Source organism: Mustela nivalis, assembly GCF_964662115.1.
Source record: "Mustela nivalis genome assembly, chromosome: 11".
NCBI classification, from domain to species: domain Eukaryota; kingdom Metazoa; phylum Chordata; class Mammalia; order Carnivora; family Mustelidae; genus Mustela; species Mustela nivalis.
In genome coordinates this window covers 20,372,964-20,394,360 of record NC_139030.1, presented here as the reverse complement: position 1 = coordinate 20,394,360, position 21,397 = coordinate 20,372,964, and the positions used below count along the sequence as shown (strand labels likewise).

The 21,397-nt window shown below is 36.6% G+C and overlaps 1 protein-coding gene across 10 annotated transcripts in view; it reads left to right on the top strand.

Moving 5' to 3' along the window:
- The window catches only part of ZRANB3 (zinc finger RANBP2-type containing 3), a 338,626-nt gene that overhangs the window by 238,139 nt on the left and 79,090 nt on the right, over window positions 1-21,397 (top strand). For all 10 annotated transcript variants that reach the window (XM_082689300.1, XM_082689306.1, XM_082689302.1 and 7 more), the window contains 2 exons: window positions 8,927-9,098; window positions 11,395-11,511. In XM_082689300.1, the coding sequence (XP_082545426.1) occupies window positions 8,927-9,098; window positions 11,395-11,511 (289 nt within the window). The remainder of the gene's footprint in view (window positions 1-8,926; window positions 9,099-11,394; window positions 11,512-21,397) is intronic.

Genomic DNA, 21,397 nt, shown 5'->3' with positions numbered 1-21,397 from the left:
TTAGATCCTCTGTCCATTTTTTCACCGGGTTGCTTTGTTGTTAAGTTGTATGAGTTCTTTATATATTTCAGATATTAATCCCATGTTGGAAATATGATTTGCAATAATCTCCCATTTTCTCCAACCCATGCTTGGTTCTTATGAATAGTTGCTTTATAGTCCATATTTGGCACAACCTACATTGTGTTCAATCATTTGTCTGAAATAGAGGAGCTTCCTGTTTAATACATTTTGGAAATTGAGAATAAGGAAAGAAAACGGCAAGACCTGAAGTCAGGAATGCTTCCTAGTCTCGGAATCTCCTGACTTTTATATACTTTCCCTTCCAAAACACACATACACAAATAAACTCAGACATAACAAAATAATCCCAGTTCCATATTAAATATGAAATTATTTACCCAAGATGGGTTTTATTCAAGTAGGACTTTAGGTTCTGTCTGCCAAGTTTGAATCCTAGTGTTGCTGTCACCATCTTTGAGAGCCTGGACAAATTCTTCAACCTTTCTATACTTCTGTTTCCTTCATAAAATAAAGGTGATACTCGTACTTTACCCATCTTACAGAGTTGTACGGGTTTAATGAATTACTTCATAGAGTGCACTTGATTATACTGTTATCATTGGAATTGATGTATTGACATTTGGAGCTAATACTTTGGGGGGATTTTTTAGGTTTTGAGCTTTTTTGCTTTATTTCTACTATTGTTATATTTTTTAAGTTTTTTTTTTTTAATTTATTTGAGAGAGAGAGCATGAGTGAGGGAAGGGCAAAGGGTGAGAGAGAAGCAGCCTCCTCACTGAGCAGGGAGTCCAAAGTGGGGTTTGATCCCCAGAACCCAGGATCATGACCTGAGCTGAAGGCAGATGCTTAACCGACTGAGCCACCCACATGTCCCTATTTCTCTTATTTTTAAAATCCTCCTGTGCCTTTGAAAATTCTTGGTCCATGTGCACTTAAAAGGCCTTTAGCTCAAGATTCTAAACAATTTGACATCTTGGGCACTCTTGGCTAAGAAGATCCATAGACTTAGTGGGCTTTTGGGAATAGAAATTGAGGAATATGGAGGGCGGAGATGGATATATACAACCCACCCCCACCACTTTTGTTTTAATTAATAAACTATTTTTTAAGAGCACATGTGTGTTCACAGCAAAATTGAGTGGAAAGTACAGGAAGTTTCCACATACCCCTGTCCTCACAAACGTAAAACCTCCCTCTCTATGAAATTCTGCACCACATTGGTACATTTGTTATAGTCCGTGAACCTGCACTGGCACATCATTATTACTTTGTGTCCATTTACATTCTGTGTCCATTTACATTTTGGTTCACTCTTGATATTATACATTCTGTGGGTATTGACAAAGGCATAAAGCATGTATCTACTATTGTAGTATCATATGGAATAGTTCTATTACCTTAAAATTTTTCTTTGCTTTGCCTGTTCATCCCTCCTTCCTCTCTAATTTCTGGCAACCATTTATTTTTTGATTGTTTCCATAGTTTTGCCTTTTTGAGATTATTTAGTAGTTGGAATCACATAGTATATAGTTTTTTCAGATTGGCTTCTTTGACTTAGGAATATGCATTTAAATTTCCTCCTTGTCTTTTCATGGTTTGATAGCTCATTCTTGTTTAGTGCCTGATAATATTCCATTGCTGGGATGTACTGAAGTATATCTTGGTTCCTTCCAGATTTTGGCAGTTTGACTATAAGCATTCATGTGCAGTTTTTATGTTTAGACATAATTTCTCAAATCCTTTGTGTAAATACCAAGGAGCATGACTGCTGTATGATAAGATTATATTTAGTTTTGTAAAAAACTGCCAGATAGTCTTCCAAAGTGACTTTACCATTTTACATTTCCCCTAATAATAAATGAGATTTTTTCTTGTTCCACATCCTTGTTAGCATTTGGTATTGTTGGTGTTTAAGATTTTGCCATTCTAATAGGCATATATGGGTATCTCATTGTTTTATGTTGCAATTCCCTAATGATTTATGATATTGTATATCATTTCCTATGCTTTCTTGGAATCTCTATCTTCTTAGATGAGATGCCTATTTATATCTCCTCTTTGCCATTTAAAAATCAGGTTGTTCTTTTTTTATTGTTTTATGCATCTTTTTATATTTCGGAAAATGGTCCTTCATAGATACATCTTTTTTTAATTAACATAAAGTGTATTATTTGCTTTGGGGGTACAGGTCTGTGAATCATTAGTCTTACACAATTCACAGCACTCACCTTAGCACATACCCTCCCCAATATCCATAACCCAGCCACCCTGTCCTTTCCCCTCCACCCCCCAGCAACACTCAGTTTATTTCCTGAGATTAAGAGTCTCTTATGGTTTGTCTCCCATATTTTGCCCAGAGTGTGGCTTATCTTTTCATTCTCTCGATATTGTCTTTCATAGAGCAGAAGGTTTTTATTTTAATGAAGTCCCACTCATCAGTTATTTCTTTTTTATTCTCAAGTTCATGTTGTATTTCCTTTTTTCTTTTTTTTAAATGATCAACAATTTTTATTTTATTTATTTTTTTAACATCAAGGTTGGTACTTTTTGATGTAGTGTTCAGCGATTCATTAGTTATGTATAACACCCAGTGCTCATCACAACACATGCCCTCCTTAATATCCATCACCTAGTTATCCCATCCCCCCATCCCCTTCCCTTCTGTAACCATCAGTTTGTTTCCTGGACTCCAGAGTCTCATGGTTTGCCTCCCTCTCTGATTTCTTCCCATTTAGTTTTCCCTCCCTTCCCCTATAGTTCTGAGTGCTATTCCTTATATTCTACATATGAGTGAAACCATATGATATTGTCTTTCTCTGCTTTACTTATTTCACTAAACATAATCCCCTCTAATTCATCCATGTCATTGCAAATGGTAGGTATTCATCATTTCTGATGGCTGTGTAATATTCCATTGTATATATGGATCACATCTTCTTTATCCATTCATCTGTTGAAGATTGCACCTTTGGTATTATATCTCAAATGTCATAGCCATACCATGGTCAATAACACTATACTACTTTCAGTGGTAGTGCTGGTACCTTATACTATCAAAATAATCCTGATTCCTCCCTGCAATCCCTTGTGTCATTGCTGTCATTCATTTCATTTATTCATTTTACTTATGTATAAGCATAGTTAGATAGAAAGAATGTAATGGAATACATTGTTGCTATTATTATTTTGAGCAAATTGTTACTTGTTACATAATTCAGAACAAGAAAAAAGTTTTTATTTTACCTTCACTTGTTCTCTAGTTTTCTTCTCTTCTTATATACAACTGATTTTCTAGTCTATATCATATTCCATCACTCTAAATTTAGAACTTCTTTTAGTATTCCTTGCAAAGCCAGTCTCTTAGCAAAAAATTTCTTTAATTTTTGTTTGAGAAAGTCTTTATTTCCCCTTGACTTTTGAAAGCTAATTTCACAGAGGGATGACTTGGTGGCTCAGTCAGTTAAGCGTCTGCCTTAGGCTCAGGTCATGATCCCAGGGTCCTGGGGTCAAGTGTTGCATCAGACTCCTTGTACAGGGAACCTGCTTCTCCGTCTCTCTCTGACAAAAGAAGAGAAAAGAAAAAGAAAAAAAAAAAAAACTAATTTCACAGAGTACAGAATTTGAGATTGGTAAGTTTTTACTTTCAACACTTTAAATATTTCTCTCCACTCTCTTGTTTTAATGGCTTCTGAGATGAAGCTGTATGTAGTTCTTACTTTTGCTCCTATATAGGCATAATATTTTCTTTTCCTTTGACTTCCAAGATTTTTATCTCTAATTTTCTGAAGTTTGGATACAACATGCCTAGGTATGTTGTTTGGGGCATTTATCCTGCTAGATGTCCCTGAACTTCTTGGTTCTGTGATTTGGTGTCTTAACATTAATTAGAAAAATTCTCTGTCATTATTTAAAAATATAGTTTTAAAATTTGAAAAACAGCAGCTTAATGCTATAGACAGTCTTCTAGTCAAAAGTAAGTTCATATGGCTACAATGAAAGTAGATGGTAGACAGATCCTAGTTAGTTAGCTTCTTAGATTGGTTAGCTTTTTTTTTTTTAAACAACATGCATCACTCTTGCCAACATGAAATCACATGCTGTTGGGTCTACTTCTAATAGTATTTAAATCAAGTTAAATAATATTAGGACTTAACATCTGAAATGAATAAGCAAACAAAAGAATTAATAGAAACTGATAATAAAAGAGCATATATTCATAAGCTATGTCTATCTCTATTTTCAGATGCTTTGATCTGTATACAAAAATCAACTCAAAATGGTTCTGTAAAAACAAACTATAAAACTATTAGAAGAAAGTATAGAGGTAAATTTATTCCCTTGGTTTTGACAAGAAATTCTTAAATATGACATTGAAACCACAAGCAACAAAATACCAACTAGACAAATTGAACCTTATGAAAACTAATAACCTCTATACTTCAAAGGACTCAACCCAACCAGAGAAAATGAAGACAACCCACAAAATGGTAGAAAATATAGGCAAAGCATATATTTGATAAGTGACTCAGGTGTAGAATGTGTAAAGAACTCATACAATTCAATAATAAAAAGATAAGCAACCCAATTCAAAAATGGGCTAAGGATTTGCATAGACATTTCTCCAAAAAAAAAGTATGCAAATGGCTGACAAGCACATGAAAAGAATGCTTGTCGTCATTAATCATCAGGAAAATGTAAATCAAACAGTATGGCTAGAAGCAAAAAGTCAAATAACAAGTGTTGGTGAGGCTTTGGCAAAACTGAAATCCTTGAATACTGCTGGTGGGAATGTAAATTGGTAAAGCTGCTTTGGAAAACAATCTGGCACTTCCTCAAATAATATTTTTTTAAAGATTTTATTTATTTATTTGACAGAGACAGCGAGAGAGGGAATACAAGCAAGAGGAGAGGGAGAAGCAGGCTTCCTGCTCAGCAGGGAGCCCCATACAGAGCTCAATCCCAGGATTCTGGGAACATGACCTGAGCCAAAGGCTGACACGTAACAACTGAACCACTCAGGAGCCCTTCCTCAAATAATTAAACATAGTATTACCATATAATTCAGCTTTTCAGTATGTAGGTGTATACCCAAAAGAAATGAAAAAATATATGTCCAAACAAATACTTGTTCATGAATGTTTTCAGAATGTTTTTATAAAAGCCAAAAGTTGGAAACAACCAAAATGTCTATCAACAGGTAAATGGATAAATAATAGTGAATTCTCCATACAATGGAACATTATTTGGCCTTAAAAAAGAATGAATACATGCTAAAAGCATGGATGAACCTTGAAAACACTGAAAGAAGAAAAATGAAAGGAGGTAATCACAAAAGAGTATCTACTATATGAATCTGTATATTTGGAAGTTTAGGAAAATCTTTTGGGAGAGGAAATAGATTAATGGTTGCTTAGGACTCAGAGGCAGGACAGTGATTATGGGAGTGATAGCTAAAGATTATGGGGTTCCTTCTTGAGATGTTGAAAATGTTCTCACATAGATTGTGGTGATGGTTGCACATATCTGAGAGTATATGAGAAACCATTGAGTTATATACTTTAAATGGATGAATTATATATGGTATTATGAATTACATCTCAATAAAGCTGCTTTAATAAAAGAATAGGCTGCTCCAAAAATATATATAGTTACCATCAAATTTAGCAGGGGGAGACCAGACATTTATAGGTGGCATTTCTTTTAGCCTTCCTTCCCCATCTCATTTCCCTTTTGTACCCCAAACTTGAAGTAGGAGGTTCAGCATACCATCCTGTCAGTAGTGGGTTTTGGTATTTTTTTTTTTTAAATTTTTAAGATTTTATTTATTTGAGAGAGAGAGAGCGCAGAAGCAGGAGGAGTGGCAGGCAGAGGGAAAACCAGGCTCCCTACTGAGCAAGGGCCCAATGTGTGATCCCAGGACCTTGGGATCATGACCCAAGCTGAAGGCAGAACCCAACCAACTGAGGCCACCCAGGTGTCCCCTGCCAGTGCTCTTTAGAAAAGTCATTGCAACCTGCCGTCTGACTCCGGCCTAAGGAGAAGGGTGTTGGGAGAAAGGATTTCTCTAAACCATGGCTCATACCAAGCATAGGGCTTGCAATCAACCAGTGGTAAAGCATCCAGGAGGTAACTGGCTACAAAAGCTTCTCTCAGTAGTTCATCCTCTCCTGGGTAAGAAGTGAAATAACCTTTTTATCACAAGCCTGTTACAAGTACAGTGGCATCTGAAATTAGATTGCTCTGACTTCTAAACAGACATGCCCTTTCAGAGCACAAATATTGGTGCTCTGAAGGAGGCAAGTGCAGCCTGTGTGGTTGGCTTGTTTGAAGACATCTGTGTGCTGTCCATGCCAGTGGGGAACAATTGTGCCAGAAGACTTCCACCTAGCATGTTGTAGTCCTATAGAATATATTGCAAAGGTGGAGAATAAGTGAAATAATTCATTTTAATTGTAAACATTTCATTTGCAAAAAACCTAAAGATTCAACCTCTTTTTCCCATCGTTGGTAGTTCTGAACACTAGAATTTTTTTTACCAGAAGGTCAAAATGAACCTACATATATGATTGTGAATGGACAAAATGGTGACATAATTGGGTAGTGGCACATTATTTTTCCATTTTTATTACTGTGTGAATTTTTAATATTAATATGGAGACATAAAACATTAAAGGAAATCAGCTGTCAGTAATATAATTTATGACAAATATAAATAAATCTAGTAAATCTTTTTTTTACAATGCCACCACTTAGCTTTTTTTAAACAAGAAATTATTTTTTATCACAACCGAGGAGTAGCTATCATTTTACCATCTATTCACTCAACTTTTCTCATTAATTTTACATGCAAGTGCATCGTTTTTCTTAAAGATTTTATTTATTTACTTAATTTTTTTTAAATTTATTTGAGACTGACAGAACAAGCTGAAGGAAGAGAGGAGAGAGAGAAAGAGGGTGAGAGAGAAGCAGACTCCTCACTGAGCAGGGAACGTAACGTGTACGTCAATCCTAGAGTCCTAGAATCATGACCTGAGCTGAAAGCAGACCCTTAACTGACTGAGCCACACAGCCTCCCCTAAGTGCATGTTTTTAATGTTGTCTGTACTATTCTTGTGTATTTGTTATCAAATATGTTTAATTTAAAAAATTGTTAGCAAGTTTCAAATATCTCAAATTGACACTGTTATGCTAAAATACCACACAAATTCCATTAAAATGGGTAGTTTATTTATTAATATCAGTAATCATGTTACAACCTACGAGGAGTTTTTCTGTTCTTAATTGTCTTCTATCACTGCTCTTTAATCATACGGGCCCCTAGAAGATGACTCGGAATTTTGTGGGTAGTTTTTTGGTTGTCACAATGATAGGGGCATGTTAGGAGGCCAGCTATCTTGATGCCTAAGTTCAATAGACCCATTAGATTCCAACCTTTGTCTTTATACCTGCTCTCAGTGCTTGCTGCTTCCAATTCCCAGACTTCTAGATTAGGACATGTTCACTTTCGCAAGCATTTTACATTATGGCTTCTTTTCTTTTGCCAAGTCAGTCACCACTTATCTGTCAGCATTGACTTCTAAACATCTGTTGAAATTTTTTACCATGTTTTCTTTCCCATTCTCTCTTACATAGTGGGTTTCTGTCCTTTTTTTTTTTTAATTCCTTTTAAAATTATTTATTTATTTTAAAGATATTATTTATTTATTTGACAGATAGAGATCACAAATAAGCAGAGAGGCAGGCAGAGAGAGAGGAAAGGTAGTAGACTCCCCGCTGAGCAGAGAGCCTGATGCGGGGCTCGATCCCAGGACCCTGGGATCATGACCTGAGCCGAAGGCAGAGGATTTAACCCACTGAGACACCCAGGTGCCCCTTAATTCCTTTTTTTAATTTAACTTTATTTTTCCAGTGTTCCAAGATACACTGTTTACATATAACACCCTGTGCTCCATGCAATACATGTCCTCCTTAATACCCACCACAGGCTCACCCATCCCCTCACCCCTTCCCCTCTAAAACCCAGTTTCTGTCTCAGAGTCCACAGTCTTTCATGGTTTGCCTCCCCCTCTGATATCCCCCAATTCACCTTTCCTTTCCTTCTCCTAATGTCCTCCATGTTATTCCTTACATGTTCCACAAGTAAGTGAAACTATATGATAATTGACTTTCTCTGCTTGACTTATTTCACTGAACATAATCTCGAGTCCCATCCATGTTGATACAAACAGTTGGGTATTCATCCTTTCTGATGGCTGAGTAATACTCCATTGTATATATGGACCATATCTTCCTACTGTCTGTCCATTGTTTTCAAAGGCCAAGCGATAACCAAGTGATGAATCTGCTGTGCTTAACAGCTCAGTGGGTGATAGCTCGTCTTAGAGGATATAGCAGACATTTTAGGTAGTTTGGCTATGGTGTAGACTAGCTGGTGTCTTGGTAGTTAGTGCCTAGTTGGGGCTAGATCTGTTAAGCACATTGCCATTTCTGAGCCCACCTAAAATGCCAGTCGTACTTAAAGTTATCAGCACATATTCGTCTTGGCAGTTAGTGCCTAGTTGGGGCTAGATCTGTTAAGCACATTGCCATTTCTGAGCTCACCTAACATTCCAGTCATACTTAAAGTTAGTTCATTCTAGCCTTGCATTAACTCACCGTGAACAGTATTTTAGACAATTAACATTCTCTATGAGTGAGAGTAATGTGTAATCTTATTCATTACTTTTTCTCAGGCCGAGCTTTTGGAAACTGATTTGCATTCAGAAGTAACAGTATGGTGTTAATGACAAGGAGCAGTAACAGTGTGACGGCTCCTTGTCATTAAAAGGAAAACACTGGATAAATTGTTTTCCTATTCTTAACATTCAGCTTTGCTACATATAGTTTTTCTTCATATTAACAGATTTTTTGGTAGAAGGCCTCAGTGGGATTGTAGAGGGGCATCAAATCTGAATGAACTTCATCAGCTATTAAGTAACATAATGATCAGAAGATTGAAGACTGATGTTTTAACCCAGCTGCCCCCCAAAGTCAGACAGCGTATTCCCTTTGATCTTCCATCAGCAGCTGCCAAGGTGAGAATGCTTATTTGATTCAAAGTCTTACTTTAAGTCATTTTAATGAAACATTGCACATATTCGTATTTCATAGAAGGAAAAGTCTGTTTTCTTAAAATGGGGTTAATTAATAGAACATATGAACTTCATTTCAAGAAGAGAACATGAAAAATTTAACTTTAGGTCATCAAATAATGTGAAAAGATTCAGTATCCTATTGATTTTAAAAAAAATACTTCTGCTCAATATAAAATAAAAGCACTTCAACTGCAATGAAGATTTAGTATTAAGAATTCTAAGTACCTGGGGCACCTGGGTGGCTCAGTGGGTTAAGCCTCTGCTTTCGGCTCGGGTCATGATCCCAGGGTTCTGGGATCGAGCCCCGCATCGGGCTCTTTGTTCAGCAGGAGCCTGCTTTCCTTCCTCTCTCTCTGCCTGCCTCTCTGCCTACTTGTGATCTCTGTCTGTCAAGTAAATATTAAAAAAAAAAAAAAATTTAAAAAAAAAATTCTAAGTACCTATAGGGTGTAAAGCTCAATAATTAGGAAGCAAAGTTATGTTTCTTGCTCTAGAATTTTTTTTTTCAAATATGAGCTGTCTTCTAGAATAACTTGGATATAGCTTTCTTCTTGAAGATCGGAAAACTCTAATCATATTGAAAGATGTGAAGGTCTATATATTAGAAAGTCAAATTGTATTTTACCTAATCCTTATCTACATTTACTTTTAGCATGCACATGCTTATATATTCTCTGAAATTTCTTTAAATCTGGACAGGACTTGACAAAGACTATTTATTATTGCATTGTTTTATCTTGAACATTTAAGGTAGACATTTTATAACCATTGAGCAATATGTTACCGATAAAATAGGAATAATCTGATTTTCTTTATCCACCATTCTGGCATTAGGAAGAAAAGTGAAAGAGTCAGTGTATGATTACATTACATTTTTATTTAGCTGATATTCCTCATGCTTATTTATTTATTTATTTATTTTTCATTTTATTTATTTATTTGACAGACAGAGATCACAAGTAGGCAGAGAGACAGGCAGAGAGAGAGGGGGAAGCAGGCTCCCCGCTGAGCAGAGAGTCCGATGTGGGGCTCGATCCCAGGACCCCGGGATCATGACCTGAGCTGAAGGCAGAGGCTTTAACCCACTGAGCCACCCAGGTGCCCCTGTTTATTTTAAAGATATTATTTATTTATTTGACAGACAGAGACCACAAGCAGGCAGGCAGAGAGAGAGAGAGGAGGAAGCAGGCTCAGCAGGGAGCCCAATGGAGGGTGATCCCAGGACCCCAGGATCATGACTCGAGCCAAAGGCAGAGACTTTAACCCACTGAGCTACCCAGGCACCCCGATTTTCTTTCTTTTTTTTTAACCTTATAATGTTTTTATTATGTCGTTAGTCATCATACAGTACATCATTAGTTTTTGTTTGTTTGTTTGTTTTAAAGATTTTGTTTATTTATTTATTTGACAGACAGAGATCACAAGTAGGCAGAGACGCAGGCAGAGAGAGAGGAGGAAGCAGGCTCTCTGCCGAGCCGAGAGCCTGATGTGGGGCTCGATCCCAGGACTCTGGGATCATGACCTGAGCTGAAGGCAGAGGCTTTAACCCACTGAGCCACCCAGGCGCCCCACATCATTAGTTTTTGATGTAGTGTTTCATGGTTTATTGTTTGTATATAACACCTAGTGCTCCATGCATATTTAAATGAAAGCGTATCTTGTTATGAAAATACTTTGCTACCATATACATTTTCACTGTTTCCTTTTTTATGTATATAAACTTTTATTTTTACTTTTCAAAATGTTTTACCTTAAGAAAAACTCTAATTGCTTGATTTATGTTAGCAAAGAGCTTGGCTTTCACCCACAGCTTTTCATTGGTTTCTGCCTTTGGTGTGAACATGTGACTCACCTTTCTCCATATTGATGTTTTTAAGTTAATACATTGATATCTTTGGGAATTTGTTCTCATATCTTTACAAAGAAAACAAAAGGACAAAATTCATTATTGCAATAATTGTTCTTTTTTTTTTTAAGATTTTATTTAGTTAGTTAGTTGAGAGAAAGAGCACAAAGTGGGGAAGGATCAGAGGGGAAGGGAAAAGGAGGGGGAAAGAATCCCAAGCAGACTTCCTGCTGAGTGCTGACCCCAAGTTGGAGCTGGATCGCATAACCCTGAGATCATGACCTGAGCCGAAATCAAGAGTCAGATGTTTAATGGATTGATCCACCCAGGGCCCCTGTTCTTCTGTCCTTTATGCCATATTTCTAAGCATTGTTATTTTTTCCCACATAGGAATTGAATGCCAGCTTTGAAGAGTGGGAAAAATTAATGAGAGCTCCAAATTCAGGTGCTACTGAGACTGTCATGGGGTTGATTACTCGCATGTTTAAACAAACTGCTATTGCCAAGGTACTTATTGCTGAGACATGCGTTTCTCTTGATAAAAATTATTTAATGTATTTTAATGCTTTTATTTAAGCAGCTTATTTGCATACTGTAACGTGTCTTTGCCATTTAATTTTTTGTAAGACTTTTTATTTATTTATTTATTTGACAGAGATCACAAGTAGGCAGAGATGCAGGCAGAGAGAGAGGGTAAAGCAGGCTCCCTTCCGAGGAGAGAACCCAATGCGGGGCTAGATCCCAGGACCCCAGGATCAAGACCTGAGCCGAAGGCAGAGCCTTTAACCCACTGAGCCACCGAGGCGCCTCATCCATTTAATTTTTTAAATCTGATATGGAAAATTCAGGCATATTCAAAGTAAACAGTGTTATAATAGACACCATTATATCTGTCCATATATTGGTCTTTTCCAACATATGGGTACACTTTGATGAGGGAATATAATATGCTTTACATGTTCTCATTTAAAGGACATACGTATATTCATCTTTGTCATCAGATTTTTCTGTGGTTTTTGATACATAATTGCTACAAATAATGTTTTTATTTAAGTCAATCATTTTTAATTGGAATTATGATTCTAGTTCCCTACAGAGATAGATGTGCTCATATTCTATCTAAAAGTGCAAATTAGAGGTGTTAGAGTTTTTAAATCTCAGTGTGCATATAAAGTAGATTCATCACACGTTCTTGTTTTTACTAGCGTGATAGAACTTAGACATGCTAATGAGTGTTACTCTTTTCCAATTCTGAAATTTTTTATATAAGATAATTTTTTAAGTGATGTATGTTGAGGTGTAATTCACATTCAGTGAAACTTGTCCTTTTAAAATACATAGCCTAATGAGGCTTGACAAATACATAGGGTAAATCACCAGTACAATCAAGATAAAGAATATTTCCATTTGCCCAAAACTTCCCTGATGCACCTTTGCAGTTATCTCCCTCACACCCTGCCTTCTGTACCTCAGCAGTCACAGTTTTTACAACTGTAGTTCTGCATTTTCCCGAATGTTCCAAAAATGGAGTCACAGAGTATATAGCCTTGTGCTTAAAGCATAAAGCTTTTGAATATTGATCCATGTTTTGCATATGTCGTTAGTTTCTTCATTTTTATTTCTGAATAATGTTTCAGTGTTTGGATATATAACAATTTTTTTCCCCTCCACCAGTTAATGGTAATGGGATCTTACCAGTTTGGGCCATTATGAATAATTATAGGAATCATTCATGTACAGGTCTTTGTATGGACAGATTTTCATTTCCTTTGAGTAAATAACTGGGAGTGGGAATGTTGGGTCATATGGAAGAAACAGGTTAAATTTTATAAAAAGCTGCCAAATTGTTTTTCAAGTTATCATTGTCCATTCCTAGTAGCAACATGAGTGTCCCAGTGGTTCTGCATCTTTGTCAGCACTTGGTATTGACAGTCTTGTTAGTTTTAGCAATTTTTCACAGTATTTACTGGTATTTCATTGTCTTTTTAATTTGCCTTCTTCTAATGTCTAGTGATAGCATATTTTCATGTGTTTTTATCTATAATAGACATCATATATTTGTTATATATCATATAGTCTGTGCATAGCAAGCCCATATTTATATTGCATTATAAGAGTTCTTTTTAAAAAAGATTTATTTATTTATTTTAGCAAGAAAGAGAGTGGGAGTCGGTGAGAGAGGGAGTAGGAGAGAGAATCTCAAGCAGACTCCCCACTGAATATGGAGCCCAACAGGAAGCTCGATCCCATGACTCTGAGATCATGACCTGAGCTGAAATCAAGAGTGAGAGGCTCAACAGGTCAAGGCACTTGAGTGCCCCAGAGCTCTTTATATATTTTAGAAGCAAGTACTCTAACATATAGGTCTTTCCAAATATTGCTTCCAAGCCTGTATATTCTACTTTATTTTCTTGAAATTGTCTTTAAAAGAACAGAAGTTAAACTTTGAAACAGTCCAGTTTATTATTTTCTCTTTCATGTTCTCTGCAATTTCAGTCCTAATTAATTTTTGCTTATTCCAAGTTCACAAAGATCTTCTCTGTGTTTTCTTCTAAAAGTGCTATATCTTTGGGTTATATAAGTAAGTCTAGAACTATTTTTGAGTTAATTTTTTTTAATGTGGTACAAAGTTAAAGATAGAGATTTAGTTATTTTGTTTTGGTTCCAGTGGGTTTTGATATTTTTTTGTTTGCTTATGGATTTTCAATTTTCATTTGATACTCATTATGGAAACCATTTTTCTCTCGTTGACTCACCTTAACACCTTCATAAAAAAAATCATTTGGTTATATATGTGTTGATCTGTTTCCAAACTCTTGTCTGTTTCATTGACCTATACATCTCATCTGACAACACTAAAGCATCTCTTTAAACTACCTTTCTAATAAAGCTTGAAATCACATGATGTTCACTCCTACTTTATTCAAAATTACTTTGTCTGTTGTAAGTCCTTTGCTTTTCCATACATTGTTTAGATTTAGCTTGTTAAGTGTGCAAACTTTTGATTGGAATTGCATTGAATCTATAAATTCATTTGGAAGAATTGACTTCTTTTTTTTTTTTTTTTAAGATTTTATTTATTTGACAGACAGAGATTACAAGTAGGCAGAGAGGCAGTCAGAGAGAGGAGGAAGCAGGCTCCCTGCTGAGCAGAAAGCCTGATGTGGGGCTCTATCCTAGGACCCTGGGATCATGACCCAAGCTGAAGGCAGAGGCTTTAACCCACTGAGCCACCCAGGTGCCCCAAGAATTGACTTCTTAATAGTACTGAATTTCCTGATCCATGGAAAGAATATCTTCTCTAATTTCTCTCAGTTTTGTTTCCTAATTTCATTGAATACATTTTGCTAGATTTACTCTAGTTTTTTCATGTGTTTTTATGTACTTATAACTATTTTTTTCTATTTAAATTCAGTTAATTAACATATACTGTATTATCAGTTTCAGAGGTAGAGTTCACTGATTCATCAATCTTATATAATACCCAGTACTCATTACATCAAATGTCCTTCTTAATGTCCATCACTCAGTTACCCCATCACCTCACCACCCTCCTCTCCAGCAACCCTCACATTCAGTTTATTTCCTATGATTAAGAGTCTCTTATGGTTTGTCTTCCTCTCTGATTTCATCTTGTTTTATTTTCTCCTACCTTCCCCTATGATCCTCTGTTTTATTTCTTAAATTCTACATATGAGTGAGAGCATATGATAATTGATTTTCTCTGCTTGAATTATTTCACTTAGAATAATATCCTCTAGTTACATTCACATCATCACAAATGGCAAGATTTCTTTTTTTTTTTTTTTTACTGGCTGAGTAGTATTCCGTTGTATACATATACCACATCTTCTTTATCCATTCATCTGTCAATGGACATCTGTGATCTTTCCATAGTTTGGCTATTGTGGACCTTGCTGCTATGAACACTGGAGTGCAGGTGCCCCTTCAGATCACTACATTTGTATGTTTGGTGTAAATTCCTGGTAGGGCATTGCTGGATTATGGGTAGCTCTGTGTCCACTTTTTGAGGAACCTCCAGAGTGGCTGCACCAGCTTGCATTCTCACCAACAGTGTAGGAGGGTTCCCCTTTCTGCACATCCTCACTAACATCTTTTGTTTCCTGACGTGTTAATTTTAGCCAATCTGACTGGTGTGAGGTGGTATCTCATTGTGGTTTTGATTTGTATTTCCCTGATGCTGAGTCATGTGGAGCACTTTTTCATTTGTCTATTGGTCATTTGGATGTCTTCTTTGCAGAAATGCCTTTTTATATCTTCTGCCCGTTTCTTGATTGGATTATTTGTTCTTTGGGTGAGTTTGATAAGTTCTTTAGAGATTTTGGATATAAGCCCTTTATCTGATAAGACATTTGCAAATGTCTTCTCACATTCTTTTGGTCCTGCCCAGTACTGTCCATAGACATAGTGTGGTGTCAGGGAAAGAGAGAGAAACTCCCCAAAAGTGCCACCTTTAAGTCTCAGCTGGATCAAGGAGACTGCCTTACATTGAATTGGTTGTAGAGACCAAAGATGTCCCCTGCCCCCTATCAAGAACTTAGCACTGAGAAATCACCCAGTTATGCCTACCTTTGGGGGAGAGAAACACCTGTGTATAGTACAGGCATATAGGAACTACTGGAAGCTGAGAATGCAGTAGAAGAACGCATGACATACATTATCACAAGGTAGAAGCATCCTCTTGCTGGGGGAGTCCAAAGTTTTTAGTGTACTAAGAGTAAATGTAACAAAGAGAGAGTTTAAATACAAGGGAACCTAAATAAAACTCAGTACTGACTAGATTCTCTCCTACCCACACTATCACCCTGATCCCCTCCACAAAATACCTGAGTGTATAAATACCAATTATTTCAGACTGTCCTGTTCTTCTACACATAATTTCTAGCACATAATAGAAATTATGAAATAAACAAAAAAGCAACTTTAAGAAACTAATATATTCTCAAAAGATAAAGCAATCAATAAAACCAAATTGATAAGTGACCTAGACTGTAGAACTATTAGACAAGGGCTTTTAGGAAGCTATGAATAATGTTATGTGATCTGGTAACAAAGATAAACAATATGCATGAAAAGGTGGGAATTTCAGAAGAAATATGGGTATTTTAAATACAGTAAAATGGAAATGCTAGAAATTAAAAAAAAAACAGAATAAAAAAATTATTTCAATCAGCTTATAAGCCAATAGAGAAGATAAAATGTAATCATAAAAAATCTAAATGTCCTGGATATTTATCCTAGAGAAATGAAAACTTGGGTTTACACAGACTCCTTTATGGGAATTTATTTATAATAGCCAAAACTGGTATATAACCCATATGTTCTTAAATTGTAGTATATGCATACAATAGAATACTAAATTAAAAGGAATGAACTATTTATAAACCCAGTAAATTGGAAGAATCTTTTTTTTTAAAGATTTTATTCATTTATTTGACAGAGAGAGATTACAAGTAGACAGAGAGGCAGGCAGAGAGAGAGAGAGAGGAAAGCAGGCTCCCCGCTGAGCAGAGAGCCCAATGCGGGACTCGATCCCAGGACCCTGAGACCACGACCTGAGCCGAAGGCAGCGGCCTAACCCACTGAGCCCCCCAGACGCCCCAAATTAGAAGAATCTAAAGGCATTATTCTGATTGAAAGAAGCCAGTCTCAAAAAAGTTTTCATATATCATGACACCATATTTATAACATTTTCAAAACAATGGAATTTTAGTGGTAGAAAATATTATTATACAAATGTCACTTTCCTGGTCACAATATTATATAGGAAATTATCATTAGGGAAGCTATGTTAAGGTTATGCATGAACTCTATTATTTTTGCAACCTCAGGTATATCTAAAAGTATTTCACAATAAAAAGTTTTAAAATGTACATATAGGGGACTCAATATAGTAACCCAAAGCAGAAAACATTCTACATTAATCCAGAAGAATGCAGAATAGAAAGGAAAGGAACAAAGAACAGATGGGTTAATCAGAAGACAACAAGATATTAAGTTTTAAGCTAGTTCAATCAATAATTACATTAAACATAAATGATCTAAACCCATCAAGTAGATGGTAGGAAGTTATCATATTGCATAAGTCATAATATCTGCAAAAAGTTCTTTTTAAGTATGAAGGCTGAAAGTTGAAAGTAAATGGATGAACAAAGATAAAGCATGCAAACAATAATCAAATGAAAGCTGAAGTAGAACTGTAATATCAGATAATGTAGATTATTACCATGATTATAGGAAATTTATAGATCTCTCAGATGACAGCATAGATTGTTCCTGACTTTGGTTCCCCTCATAAGAACAATAACTAACGACTCTTCAGGAAGAAAGTACTCCTAGGAGAATCCTAGAACACAGGGGTGAAATTGAGACATGACCCTGTATCCTAAAGACCAAGACAGACTACATTACTAGGATAAGAGTAGTGGCTACATGTTGACCTCATTGCCATGTCCTCAGACCAATGTAGCACCACTCAGGGAGATCCCACCCTGAGCCTCTGGCTCTTCCAGCAGGAAAAGAAAATCGATGGGGAAACACCAGCACCACCATCCCATCCCACCCCTCCCCATCACCCAGGATTGTGGGTTGCTTTGCCAGAGCCACTACTCTGATCTTTACCCATGGGGATTGCAGGAGAGTTTGTGAGGCTCAACCACTGGGAAACTGACAGTGACAGAAAGCAAAAAGGCTCTTGCAATAACCAGCACTTAACTCTTGGCAGACCAAGTTTGCACCTGCAGCACCCAAATTATTGTCATGGGGTTACTTTTCTCGAGTACAGAACCACATTCGTAGCATACTCTGACCCGGGAGCTTGGCAGGGTGCAGATCTGCTTGATTCAGAGTCTCATATGAGGGTTTTTGCCAGCCCCATAGCTCAGTTTCCCCATGCCCAGGCAAGAAAGTGAGTCATAGTCCCATTTGCTGTAGAGAAAGTGTTCTGGCCACATTTGACCAGAGGAACTGGTGAAAACATCTGGAAGCAATGCAGCACAGCAGTTCTCAAGCCAAAAGGCAAATGAACCAAGCTGATTGTCCCCAGAGCAAAGCCAGTTCTAGGCATGAAGTTTCCTGTGCTAAACACAGGCAGGGGTCTTAATTCATATCTCAGGCTCACAGTAGTTCCCAAACCCTCCCAGGGAAACTGTCTGGGAAATTGAGAGTTGCCCGGAACAGCCCCACTCCTTCCAGATGAGGCAAGGGTGAGACTTAACTACCCTTACCCACTCTAATTCCTGGCCTCATCTGACCACAAGGACTGCCGAGAACACCTGGAAGCTATGTAGCCCTGAAGCACCCTAGCCGAGGGTAAGGAAAGCAGAATTGACAGTTTGCAGGGCATAGCCAGGGACCTGTTCAGCCAGCGAATTTGGGGCATGGGTCAATTTGAGTTTAAGACAACAAAGAGCTTTACTACCATTATAGCTGCTTCTCCATTGCACTCAGGCAGGGAAACTAATTTGTAGCCGCACCCATTACAGAATATAGCCTCCAGCCTACCGGACCAGGAAACCTTACAAGAACATACAGTATCTGCACAGCCCATCCAACAACTCTGCTTACAGTCGCATTCGATCACAGAAGTCAGCCTATGGCTTTCCTCATCTCCACAGTAAAATCGATGGCCTCACCTGACTAGTATATACTCTTGCCTGATTTGGGTCCCCAATGAGACTTCGAGTCCCATCCTTCTGCCTTGTAGGGCAAGGAAATTAATTCGTAACCCCATCTGTTACTGAACCAAACCTGATCATCTAGTCAGCCTAACCAGAGAATCCAGACAATTGTGGAGCCCATTCTAGCCTCACTTGGTTAGAGAATCAAGCCAGCAGTCCAATCCACCTATTCTCAGCCAGTAGCGTACTCCCTTATCCTCAACCTCAGAGCTCAAACAGTTTCCTTGCCACATTCATTTATGATAAAACCTCTCAGCATACTAGGAATAGAAAGGGACTTTATCATCCAAATAAAAGGCATTTATGAAAAACTTAATTAACATCATACTCTGTGCTCAAAGATGGAAGGCTGTTCCCTTAAAATCAGGAACAATACAAGAGTCTGTTCTCACCGCTTCTATTCAACACTATTTGGTTCAATATTGTTCTTATAACTGTGTAATAAGGCTAGAAAAACAAATAAGATGTACACAGATTGAAGAGGAATAAGTACAGTTGTCTGTATTTAGAAACAACATGATTGTCCACATGGAAAATCCAGGAACACTTCAAGCCACTAGAATTAAGTGAATTTATCAAGGTCTCAGGATTCATATTCAATATACAAAAATCATTTGTAGTTTTATATACTAGCAATAAAAAATTGGAAGTTGAAATTTAAAAAATACAATTTACAATAACATCAATAAACATGGCCTTCTTTGGGATAAATTCAACAAAGTGTATGCACCAAAAACTACAAAACGTCATCTAGAGAATATAAAGCAAACTTAAATAAATGACAAGATAGATCATGTTAATGAATTGGAAGATTTAGTGTTGTTAAGGTGCCATGTGTTTGTAAATTTTCAATGCAATGCTAATCAAAATCTGTGGCCTTTGGTAGAAATTAACTAACAAGCTGACAGTAAAATTCATGAAGCAGCACGAAGGACTTACAGCCAAATTAATCTTGAACAAAGTTGAAAGATTCACACTGCATGATATAAGTACTTCCTATAAAGTTACAGTAATTAAGACTTTGTGATATTGGCATTAGGATAGCCATTTAGATTAGTGAACCAGAGAAGAGAGTCCAGAAATAGACCTATCAATTGATGTTAAGTAAGGGGATGAGATAACTCAATGGGGAAATCATAGTCTTTTCAAAGAATAATATTTGGACAATTTGGATAGCCGTGGGAGGAGGAGGGAAGGTCTCGGACCATTTCAAATTAACTTGAAGTGGGTTATAGACTTAAATGTAAAAACTGATTTATATAGGGTGTCTGGTTGGCTCAGAAAGTTAAGTGTCTGCCTTCAACCCATGTCATGATCCCAGGTCCTGGGATTGAGCCCTGCATCAGGTTCCCTACTCAGTGGGGAGCCTGCTTCACCCTCTCCCTCTGCCTCTTCCCCCACTCATGCTCCTTCTTTCTCTGTCTCTCTCTTCTTCAAATAAAGGAGTAAATAAAACCCTTTTTAAAAACTGATCCATAAAACTATTTTTTAAAGATTTTTTTCTATTTCTTTTTTTAAAGTAAACTATATGCCCAACATGGAGCTCTGACTTAAGACCTTAAGATCAAGAGTCACATGTTCTACTAACTGAGCCATCCAGGCACTGGCTAATTTTCAAACTTTTAATAGTATACATAAACAAAAATATTACCAACCTTTGGGTAGACTTTTTTTAGATAGGATGAAAAAAACACTTTAAAGGGAAAAAATGGGACTGAAAACGTTAAAACTTATGGTGTTTTTTAAAAGGTATAGTATACACAACACATTGTTTTGAAAATGAAAATGTAAAACACAGATTGGAAGAAAATATTTGCAATACATTTCTCCCTGCTCTATTTTCCCATGTTAAAATTTTTGGTTTGATCAGTGCTCATTGTTTACAATATAATGACTTTGTTAAACATTTCACAGTTGAGCTATAATTACATTTCTTTTATTTGACAACTGTTGTTTTTCCTAGATTTAATAGCTGGGGTTTTGTTTGTTTGTTTGCTTGCTTGCTTAACTTAGCTTTCATAGTACTTAATACTTATTGAGTACAGAAGCTTGCTTAAGGATAAAGAGTATATTATGAGAGCCTTTTAGATAATTTCTTGTCGGTGATGAGAAACCCTAGTTGGATGTCAGAGAAATGTCAATCATCAACAAATTTGGCACCAAATTCCTAGGATCCTTGAAAGAAAAGAAAGGAAATGAAATGTTGTATGTCTCGAAATTGGAACATGAGCCCAAAGATTAATGACAGCAGAAGACCAATTCTTGCTTCCCCAATTCCTATTTTAGTCAATTTTCATTCCCTTCCTAATAGAACCTCTGCTTTCAACCACCTATGTAAGCTGGAACTGTATATTTCTATTTCTGGGCTGCAGCAAGAAATCATTAGTTCATGATTCCAACTTCATTCCAAGTTGGAATTCTTAATACATTTCCCCCAGAAACATTAGTGATAATATCCCATAGTCAGGTTCTATTGTAACTGTAGATTATATAATTTATCTACATTATAGATGAAATAGACTCTGGAGGAAGTAGCTAGTTGTAGACTGCATGTAATATTGTTTCTATGAGAAAATGTATTTCAGAGTACTCCCAAACCAATTTATAAATGGACTTTTGAAATACCACAGTTAATAAATTGAGACGTCCTTTCTTTGGTTATGTATCTTCTTGATTTATTCAAGAGATATTTA